The sequence below is a fragment of the Aedes aegypti genome, chromosome 2, assembly GCF_002204515.2.
Source record: "Aedes aegypti strain LVP_AGWG chromosome 2, AaegL5.0 Primary Assembly, whole genome shotgun sequence".
Lineage (NCBI taxonomy): Eukaryota > Metazoa > Arthropoda > Insecta > Diptera > Culicidae > Aedes > Aedes aegypti.
This window is the reverse complement of record NC_035108.1, coordinates 342,365,690-342,377,711: the sequence shown is the minus strand read 5'-3', so window position 1 is coordinate 342,377,711 and position 12,022 is coordinate 342,365,690. Positions and strand designations below refer to the sequence as shown.

The 12,022-nt window shown below is 34.8% G+C and overlaps 1 protein-coding gene across 7 annotated transcripts in view; it reads right to left on the bottom strand.

Moving 5' to 3' along the window:
• LOC5579463 (probable G-protein coupled receptor 158) overlaps nt 1-12,022 on the bottom strand; it is a 382,902-nt gene that overhangs the window by 46,345 nt on the left and 324,535 nt on the right. For all 7 annotated transcript variants that reach the window (XM_021846130.1, XM_021846133.1, XM_021846132.1 and 4 more), the window contains one exon: nt 5,557-5,751. In XM_021846130.1, coding sequence (XP_021701822.1) covers nt 5,557-5,751 — 195 coding nt within the window. The remainder of the gene's footprint in view (nt 1-5,556; nt 5,752-12,022) is intronic.

Genomic DNA, 12,022 nt, shown 5'->3' with positions numbered 1-12,022 from the left:
AGTCAGTTATGTAAATAGCTAATTTATGGAACACGCTAATATTCCCTGCTCTCTATGATCATGGTAATTTTAAGGCTAAGTAGGCCGTCATTCGTTTGGGCAGCCATGTTGGTTTTGCAACTTGCAATTTCAAAGTGATAAAACTCAGTCATCTTAAGTAATATTGACTCTGAAAAGTATCATTACTTGCGCTTGCATGCAGAAAGTATGCTGATATTTTTTCAGCTATTTCAGTGCAAAACCGAGTGATTTTCTTCAATTCGCATTCGTGAGTCGAATCAGCCACACTCATCGATGCCCAGTACAAATTTCAACGACGGTCTACTTCGCCTTAACATGTTGCTGAAAAGGTTTACTTTTTTTATAAAGTATAGATGTGAATCTGTTGCTTTTAGCAAGCTCATATGATGATGGGTTTTTGAAGCTTTCTACACAGCCACATCAATAAAGCCGAAGATTCGACGAAATTCGACATAAATTGAGAAACATCAAACACCATACCGGAACGTTAACGAAAGCTCCAAAAAAACAATAAACAATCAACGTACACGAACCGTTTATTAGTCGGATATTGGAAAAGACGCCTTTAGTCACACTGTATCGTGCGTGTGTGGTGAAGTGCTGTCGTTCCATATGGGAACCTCGGAGCACCGGTTGAAGGTATCTAAATCGGATTAGGATTTGCGTGCAAAACGGTAAATCTATTTCGGCTGAATGCCGTACGTCACAAACACACAAAACCGCGGGCGATGAAAGGGTGCGAAACAAAAATCACATTGCACGGAACACAAACACACACACACGAGGAACAGAAGAAAAACAACTTCATAAAACATCAAAAAACGACACATCGATGGACACGTGGAAAAGCGGTGGAACTGGATGGAAGCTTGAATCGGGTTGTATGAACAGTGATGGACAAAATTATGTCAGCTCGATTTTTTTTACTGTAAAACTGTCCCCTCTATGGTATAATTAGATAACTCTAAATTATTTTTTTTCGATATCAGCAACACTGAAAATATGACCGTTTCTCATGGCGGTGGTTTACCGCGAAGGACATGATTAAAACATATCCTATAACTTGTTTACTTTGAATCACAAGCTCATTAGCTTTGAATATGTTGCAGAATGAAATCCCACTGTGACTCAAGTAACCACGCTTAAAAGAAGTTACACAAAATAACTCTTTGGTTGATTTCCTTTGCGTTTTTGCAAAGTATATGACAAATGATGATGCTTCGCAATATTAAGCATCACAGTGTGACATGTAAATTTGTAAAAAACAAGCTAAAATGAACACAACATCGTTTTAGAGGGTGTGGTCGATTTGGACACATGCGTGTTGGTCCAAAAGAGCCCGATTTTGTGTAACTTTTTTAAAGAGAGATCGTGTAGAAGTTGTACGCATTTCACATAGGACGTGTTGGCTACAATTTTGCAGAACAAACATGTGTCAAAATATTTATCCATTTTAGTTAGAACTGTTTTTGAATTAATTGTCTCAAACGAAGTTTTGCCCCACCGGTGAGGCAAGAGTTCGAATCAAGTAAGGGGGCAAAAGTTCGCTGGCTGAAAAACAAAATATTGATACTTTTTTTGGCAGACATACTTTATTTCAGCTATAAACTTATGTTTGCCGAAAAATACACACTAAGTTTTCATAAACAAATTTTCCAGCTTTGCTAAATTTAAAGATTATATTAGGATTGAATTTTAGGGTACTTACAAGTTTTTCCGTGAGATTTTATAAGGCTCGAACTTTTGCCCCACTATGGGCCAAAAATGAATTCCAAGCATTAATGCAAAAACTATTACCGTAAAACGGGGTAACTTTGATAATGCGGGTAACTTTGATAGTGCGAGACCCCCAATCAGTTAAGAAAAACGAATGCAAAAGTAAAGAGTATTAGTATGACACTTCATGTCAAAGCTATTTTCGTTGAAATCAAGTGCATTTGAGGATTTTTATGCAAATATTAAAAATTTACAAGATTTTAGCATTTTTGCAACGCTTACAAACAATCTGTTCTACGACCACTATTTGATAAAGTCATAATGAGTTCGTCACTTACCCATGAGCAATTCTCGCTGAAACCAGGCCGCCATCGGCACCCATCGTTAGAATTCCAATTTTATGTCTCTGATCGCAAGCTTTCGATAAAACTTAAGGGTGGTCCTTTTTGTTTTCTCAAATTGGTGGACCCCTCGTACGCCAGCTAGCTAAACAGTTTGCAAAAAAGCCCATTTTTTGATAAATCTTGGGTATTTCTTCACGTGATATGTCTCATATTTCCCTTGGAACACATACCAAACTTAATGGCATCGTATAGAGAAAGGATATAGCTTTCATTTGAAGTTAAAAAAAATCCGGCGGCCATTTTGAATTTGGCCGCCATCTTGAATTTTGTTAGAAAAATCGTTTTTTCACCATTAGCGCACCGCTCGTTTTGAATTCTGAGATTACCATCAGAAAGCTGAGAAAAAATTGCGTAAGATAGGCTACAGAAACTAGGTGTGCAATGGTATTTACCCTATGAAATGAACGATTTTCTAAAACATGTTCCACGATTTTGACGTATATGGCGAGTGCAATCAATGCAAACATCATTTTTGGTACAACAAAGATACAAGTTTTCAATAGTTGATGTATTTTGCGAGTCAGATGAAGAATAGGAGTATTATTTTGAGTGAAAAAATCTGGCGGCCATCTTGGATTTTGACGCCATCTTGGTTTTAAGTAGTAGAATGAGTTTTCACCTTGATAACACTCAACATGTTGAATTTTAATGCCACCGTTACACTTACTATTCTTCTTGTTCTTCTTTTTCCTGACGTTACGTCCCTACTGGAATAGAGCCAGCCCCTAAGCTTCAAAAATAAATTAACAAGTAGAATTTTTTAACGCTTATTTGCCACCTGAATGATTGTTCTGCATATCTGCGAGTTGAAAAATAGCATTAATTCTTTCATTTATTTGGTATAAAACCATTGATAGAAATGAACAATCTGTTGAACAGCTAAAATAAGATAAGAAATAAAGAATCTGTTTGTTTTTTAACGGAGATCTATAATTAATTAAACATGAAGAGCGCTGAGATGGTAAAAAATCATTCTACTGCTAAAAACTAAGATGGCATCGAAATCCAAGATGGCCACCAGATTTTCCAAACTCAAAATGATTCACCTGAGTTTCGGCATTACGTCCACATTAGAACAAAGCCTGCTTCTCACCTTTCAATTTCGCTATTTTTCACATGCATGTTGGGTGTTAGTAAAAACAATACTTTATGATTCAGAAAATCAAGGATTTTTTTTGCTTAAAAATTTAATTTCCATTCTAAATTAATGCACTTTTGGAAATGTTTTACGTTAAAACTACAGATATTACCACAAAACATACTAATGTCCCAACGCACAATTTATAAACTTCATTCGATGACAAAAAAGCATATGGTAAAAAAAAATTGTTTATTTCAATCAATGTTTTTGGACGGTTTTTATTCATTAAATTTATTTATTCATAATAACTGAATTCAAAGATATGTCGAAGGAATATTCTGTTATTAAAAATCGTATTATAAAAGAAAATTCCTATTTAATAACTTGTATTTATAACTAATAAAGCTGAGTATCAGGCTCGGTTCCACTAGGGACGTAACGTCAGGAAAATGAAGAATAATAAGAAGAAGAGTATACGTAACCTTGTTTTTATTGGTAACCTTTAAATTCGACATGCTGAGTGCTATCAAGGTGAAAAATTCATTCTACTAGTCAAAATCAAGATGGCGTCAAAATCCAAGATGGCCGCCAGATTTTATCACTCTAAATAATACTCCTATTCTTCATCTGACTCGAAAAATACACCAACTATTGAAAACTTGTATCTTTGTTGTACAAAAAATGATGTTTGCATTGATTGCACTCGCCATATACGTCAAAATCGTGGAACATGTTTTAGAAAATCGTTCATTTCATAGGGTAAATACCATTGCACACCTAGTTTCTGTAGCCTATCTTACGCAATTTTTCCTCAGCTTTCTGATGGTGATCTCAGAATTCAAAACGAGCGGTACGCTAATGGTGAAAAAACGATTTTTCTAACAAAATTCAAGATGGCGGCCAAATTCAAAATGGCCGCCGGATTTTTTTTAACTTCAAATGAAAGCTATATCCTTTCTCTATACGATGCCATTAAGTTTGGTATGTGTTCCAAGGGAAATATGAGACATATCACGTGAAGAAATACCCAAGATTTATCAAAAAATGGGCTTTTTTGCAAACTGTTTAGCTAGCTGGCGTACGAGGGGTCCACCAATTTGAGAAAACAAAAAGGACCACCCTTAAGTTTTATCGAAAGCTAGCGATCAGTGACATAAAATTGGAATTCTAACGATGGGTGCCGATGGCGGCCTGGTTTCAGCGAGAATTGCTCCATGACAGCCTAGTTATAGTAGAACATGAATTCGGTCTCAAATCTCTTAGCGAAAACCATTTTTACAAACTGGGACCAGTTTTGTAATCTAAGTCAGAAATTTCCATACAGCGTTAAACGCCTAGATGTATGCAACGCTCTATAAATGTTCGTGATTCATTCAATCTTATTCGATTTATACTCCATTATCAAAGTTACCCCAAAACAGAAAACCGACTTTCGATCATATGAAAAATTATAAATCCATTCAGAATAAATCTTTTGGCAATCTTTCAAGTGCAATCGATAGCTAGGATTTCAGTACTTGTTTTAAAAATATAAAATATAATTCTTTGATACAGAATGCATAAATATTGAAGTTTTCTTCGAAAAAACTATTAAAGTTACCCCGTTTTACGGTACACCTCAAAGCATCTTTAAGTTACTCAAAATTACAGGGATTGCGAAATAAAGGTTGATAATGTATACAAGCATCTACATGGATTTGATAGTTCTACTGGTTCAAATTTTCCACAATTCTTATATAAGATTTTAATATTTTTAGGCCACCATAAATCACTACCAATATAGCTGAAAATTTGACAAATCTTCATTTCCATCATAAGGATTATAAAAAGGATACTGGAGATGGATTTTTTTTTTTAATTTGAACATTATAGTGGATAGGTAGTTTAAGACAAATAGAAAATTTCGAATCTTTAATTTTTCTCTATTGATGTAGTTTTGTCCATCACTGCGGCCACGAATATGGGAAAGCTCTAGCAAAGCGTTCTCTAGTGATTGTGTGGTTTTTCAAAAGATGAGTGCGTGCAGCAGGAATTAGCAAGCAGTTCGTAGGAACGAGGCAGGTTCTGGTTGTTCCCTTGGCTTTGATTGAATTTATTGATCATGTGTTACATGTAGGTACATTATGATTGTGGTTGAGTGGCGGCTTGTGGTGGTTGTTCGGGAATGTGTGGAAGTGTAACTGTTGTATTGGGCATTTATTGGCATTTGATTGGATCTGTTCGGAATGGTTCGTTGCATATTGCATGGGAGGATTATTGAACCTTGGAACGGTGGATTGAGGAGGGACTGGGAGCCAATGCTTCTGTGGTTTATGGCAATGCTTTCCAATTTACCTGTTTATGCTGGTACCACAGTTTGGGCAGGAATATCAGCGCGAGAGTGACTGTGTTGGTCAGCTGAGATCGAATGAACAGTGCTAGGAATAGTGTTGAAGGGTTGAACTCTCCCAGATACCAAAACCGTAGAATGTAGAACGTGGATGATGCGAGGAATTCGATTAGGATAGAAGCGACGAGAAACTGACGTTCCTGGGGGAGCCAGAGACAGAAGACAAGAAAAGAAATTAGAATTTTGATTACCCTTGGGATTGATGACACTATTCTATAGCGAGTATCCGAAAACCATTTACCCGAAAGTCATTTAACAGAAAAACCATATATTTGAATGCAACACTTACCCGAATATCATTTATCTGAATACATGACATACATCCGAATTGTAGTACTGTGAATCTGAAACACTCTTCAAAATTAGTATTATTTTTTACTTATGATTTTCTTATTTCAAAGTTTAGTCTTCAGCCGTAGCGTTTTATTTGAACGAATCATGAACTCACAAATAGTTGCACATTTAACTTTCCTTGTGCATTAAAAAGAATGGTACATTATGCATTAAGGGTCAAAAATGACCGTTGACTTTGAAACGATCTCAATAATCCATTTTTGAATCGGCTTTTGTACTTTCTTTGAACTCATGTGTCTGGTCTTGCTGAAAAGCTGCGTGTTGACCGCGACGATTACCTTAGCCTCAAAAACATAACATTATTATACAGTCATTCCATGAAAAACCTATCTAGTGGGTCACCGAATTCCGTGAAAATTTGCTATTTTGCTCCTTATCTGAAATAAGGATACACGTGTTTTTGGAAAAAACAGTCATTTTTTTATTGGCACACGCTGAAAAAATATTTCAGAGTTTTATATTTTTTCTGAAAAGTTGAAATCTTAAGCTTTCATTCGATTAAAAATGATTGGAAATCGGTTGAGCTGTTCAAAAGCTATGTTTTTTATTTGAAATTAAAAAATAATGCGCTGAGACCTACAGTGTGTGCCGATAAAAAAATAACTGATTTTTTATTTTCAAAAATATATATCAAAAACAAAAAAAACATACAACGCTGAAAATTTGACAGTCTGGTCACTCTATTTTGGAAATGGTCACCCTAATAAAAAAAACAAAAACACGTGTATCCTTATTTCGGATAAGGAATAAAATAGCAAATTTTCACGGAATTTGGTGACCCACTAGATCGATTTTTCATGGAATGCCTGTATATTGTTATGGCCATAACTGTTTCCGTTAGGCCAAATCGAAAAAAAATATGCCAAATCAGCATCATTCGACAAGTCATTATTCATGTTTTCAGACCAGGAATTCCTTCAAGAAAACCTCCAGAGATTCTATCAAGAGACCCTACGGAAAAATGTTTCCACCAGCCATTTCTCCAGACACTCTTCCAAAGATTCCTCCAGGAATTCCTTCGAAGATTCCTTCAGGGATTGTACCAGAAATTTCTCCAAGATAATCTCTCTCGTAATCTCTACAGTTACGTATCCAGGAATTCCACAAGGGATTCCGTCAGAGATTCCTCCGAGAATTCCTCTAGGAATTCCTCCAAGAGGAAACTATAATCGTTAATAGAGATTTTTAGACCGGTTCCGACGGGGCTTCAGCAATTCCTCCAGGAATTCTATCAAGTGTTGCTCTAGTGATTCCTCCAAACATTATTTCAGGAATTTCAGTAGGAAATTCTTAACAAGGATTCTTCTAGAGATTTTGCGAGGAGTTTCTCCAGTGATTCCTCCATAGGTTCCTCTAGTATAATCTTTACTGAGATTCCTCCTGGAATTTCTCCAAGGATTTATCCCGGGAATTTTCAAACAATTATTTCAGGAATTACTCCAAGCATTCCCTCAGAGATTTCTTCAAGAATTCTTCAAACGTTTTCTCCTGATATTCTTATAGAGCTTCCTCCAGAAATCTTACTAGAGACCCCTCCAAGGGTTCCAATTCGGACCCCCACTGTTTTAATTCGGACCACGTTATATTTTATGGGTTTTTTTCTCAGGTAGTAATAAAATATTACTATGATTTGTGTGGTATCATGCTTTTTAAACTTCTCCTGTAAACGGAAGCTCTAAAAGATAAACTGTTAATTTAACTACTAACCAGCCAAAATTATAACAACAACGAATCTCTGAAGATATTGCTGAGGTAATCCGTTAAAAATTACCTGGAAAATTCCTTACAGTAATTCACGTAGCGAATTTCCAGGAGGGATTCATTAAGAAATTCCTAGAGAAATCTCTCAAAAAATTCTTGAAGTGAAGAATTCCTGATGTAACCCCTGGAGAGTTTCTTGATGAAATCCCTGGAGCGATCTCTGAAGGAATCCTGAAGCCCTGAAGAAGACTACCTGGGGCAATCCCTGCATGCAAGCATGGGAAAATTCACTCCCTCACCCAAACGCCACCGATAAAAAACAGCAACAAATCTACTGCTACCGAACATTCAGTGATAGCTGAACCGTAATGGGTGGAGTGTAGCATGGAAGCGTCGAAACCGATTGTGTAAAAGCGAGAATCGGAAGTGTAGTGACCGTACTTTGCTTAGTGCGTTTTTCTTGTTTTCCTATTTAAATTATAAATTCTTTTCACAACTGAATAAGACACATTTTTTTACACAAATCGAAGCACGTTTATTCCGCACAAAATTTATCAACAAACTGATTCAATTTTCACCTTCATTATTCAGCCTACTACGACCTGCTAAACATCTAACATCACTCATTTGAAATCATCATTCGCTTGGCACCGTTTCTTGTTCATCTATTTTTCTTATCCTTTTCTCATAATCCCTACATTCACCTCGTCCTCTACTCTTAGAAATAAAAAATTATAGAAAAAATCATATCTACGATTAGTGATTGTTTAGGGTTTCACTTGTTTTGGCCTCCAAATCAATACGTGTTGAAACGTTGTAATGGGATTTCTTGTCACTTGGTTCTGCTTTTTCCAAAATTTTCGCTTGATGTACAAGGATCCTGTAAATATGGATATTTAAAAACTGATTTTTATTATAATCATCAAAATATATATATTTTCAACCGTAATTTTGCATTGGTTTCCTTCGGCTTGTACCTACCAAACTATTTTTAACCATTTATTTTTTTTAATATTTTTACAAAATATAACAGTTGTACATTACTAATCCCGAATAACAAAAACAGCTACATGATAAAAATGTTATTTTTTATGGTGAAATACTCAGAATATCTAAGTGAGTATAAAGGATCAATTTGAGTGACTTTCTAACTCTACAACTCTACTTTTTTACCTCTATTCCTAAAGTGCTACTCCAGATAGAGTTTTCCAGGCTAAGAACATCAAAGTGAGCATAGATGATCAAAATTATTTGCATTTTCAAATGGCTGAATGCACAACTGTAGTTAGAAAAAAACTCTACTTAGAACAAGCTCAGAACATCAAAACGAGCATAATAGATCAAAATGATGAACATTTTCGAATGGCTTAAAGCATTTTGCATGTTCAAACTCCATTTTATTAACTACCTTTATTCTAAAAAAATACGTTGGATAGTTTTCCAAGCTTAACACATTGAAAAGAGCATATGCCATTAGGATTATTCGAGTTTATTTTTAAATGGTTCAATGCATTTTTTATGTTCTAACTCGACTTTATTGTTCATCTTCGTTCTCAAAATGCCGCTCTGTATAAAATTTTCCAGGCTTAGAACATCAGAATGAGCATGAGATCGTTTTTTTAAATTGCTGAATTTGCTTTGCATGTCTAACTCTAATTTTTAACCTTAGTTTCAGAAATGCTACATTGGATAGAGTTTTCCAGGCTCCGAACATCGAACATCAAATTGAGTGTATACCAAAATCATTTGAGCTTCTAAGTGACTCAAAACGTTCTACAAGTTCTTAGTCTTGTTTATTGTTTAATTATTTTTGCTTTTTTTATATTTCAACTAAAAAATAATATATGCACAGTAAGAACAAAGCGTAACATTTACATATTTATGATAACACATTGTATTTAGCAGACATTACCAAATTTTCCGAAATGTTACTTGAAAGAAATTCTATGGTTCTATCGCATTTCACGTAGTTGTTGTTTTTAACTATACAAACTACCCTCTCTATACATATTGAAACTGATTGATACCTTCAATAGACCAATCTAATTGCCTGCATAGTAGTGCAATGTTAACAAAATTTTCTTTGTTTGCTGTGAGAACTGTCACAACATTGCTTTTGTTTGCTGTGAGGAAGCAAATATAAAAAGAATGGTTGCCGAGCATTAACTTCCTTGTTTGACTGACGTTGACCGAAAGCTCAAATGACGTCAAACAAACATCGATACGTTTTCATTCTAAGGTAAACGACTTGTGTAAGATTGATCGTGCGTTGGTGTTCGTGACAGTTTACTTGTAGACCTCTATATACCACTTCAGATTGAACTGTTGATAAAATCATTTGAATTATCAAATACGCTTAACATGTTATAACTTAACTTCACAAAGGTAGATAATGCTACTTCAGAGCTTAAATATCTTATCGTCAGAGTGAATATAGTAGATCAAAATAATTTAAAATTTTAAATGATTTGAAATGCTTTGTCTGTTATACTTGTGCTTTATTGGTTACTTTCGTTCTGCATATGCCACTTAGTAAAGGATGTTTCTAGGCTCAGAACATCAAAGTGGTTATGAGAGGTCCGAAGTTTTCAAGTGACTCATTACGATTCGTGTTTTATAACTTTACTGACATCATTGTACTGATAAGAATGGATATTTTTCTTTAAGCGACTTATTAAATTTTAATATCTTTGAACTAGCACTGTCTAATACCTCCATTACTCAAGTATTCTGAATATGCTCATTTTTGAAAACTCGTTGACGATCTCCGCAAAATCTAAGGGCACTTCAAGAAGCTTTCTCTAGCGCTCGAAAGGCTTCTTATCAATCAACCCATAAAACCTTTAGAGGAATTGTCACTAATGTTGGGCTCCTCAATCCGTTCTAAACAGTTCAATTACACGTGTTAAGCTGTGCTTCCAAGAAATCAGTGCTCTTTTTTTGTTCTTCTAACACCCTTGCTAATTCGTTTATTACACACCTGATCGTTTATCTAAAGAAAAACACACACAATTACGCATTTATAAATTTTGCTCACAATTAAATAAATAAAACAAACTACTTTTACCATCTTGCTTCGATGTATTTGAATGTTGAAGTCTTGAATAACCTAAAGTACTTTTTTTGAACGCTTCATTATTGTTTCTTTCCTTTTGGACAAAACACATTGTTAGACAAATCCTCTAAAAAAACTTTTTGTTATTATAAATTTACACTCACAAAGGAGTAATTACCAAATTACCATATTGTGGATATTTTTCATCTTATCGTCTTGGAAAATTCATATTACTCTAACTTTTTTCGGGGGATTAATTTTGTATAAACTACCCTCTCAGAGAACTCAATCTTCTCAGAAGATTAACTCTTTGTAATTGTATAATCTATCTTCTCAGGTAACTTACTCGAATTATTTTTCAAATCAACTTAGCTTCTCAGGGGACTTTTGTGTTGCTTACTCTCTCAGGGGACTTTTTTCTTTTTACTTATCCTCTCGGGGAACTCACTTTTTTAACATATCGTCTCAGGCAACTTTTTTTCTCAGTGATCTCTTTTAACTCTAGCTTTCGCTCTTAGTAGACTCACTCTGTGTAATTATATAATCTATCCTCTCAGGAATTGCACTCAAATTGGTTTTTCATTATCACTTACCCGCTCAGGGAAAAACTACTATTAGAAAATAAAATACCGTAATCCGGGGTATCATTGATCAGCGGGGTAACATTGATCGGAATGGCTCATCTCGTAATAAGTTGGTATCATCATTTATTGATGAAACATTTCCAAAGCATGAATGTTGCTTCTCATTCTTATATTCATAAGCTATTGAAAACTAAGATTTTTGCAAAAATTGCGTCAACTTTATGCGTAAATTTGTCAAATTTGCGAAACAATGATTTCAATGGTTAAGGATGACACTATCGAAGATTCGTGTCTCACATAAGTTCTGCAAGCGATATGAGCAAGGAAAATGCAGTTATCACTAAAAATAGCATCGCCAAAAACGATTCCGCTGTCAAAACTTTTATAAGTATGTTCAATTAGGCAATATTACCGAATTACTGTTAGGAATGTAAAATTCCCTTAGGAAATTGCCTACCTTTAGGCGTATTCCGCTGTTCGAGGTGTTTTTAATTTTAAAATAACTCAAAAAGTAAATGAGATGTAAGCGTTTGGACTTCATATTTGGCTTCAGGGGCCTTGATTTTAGTAAGTAACGACATTTTCAATATTACCGAACGTTGTTTACATGGATGATCAATGTTACCCCATATCAGCTAAATGAAAAAATCACATTAAACATTTTTTTAAACATGCTTAAATCTTTCAAAAAACAAAATACAGTATATAATCGCGAGC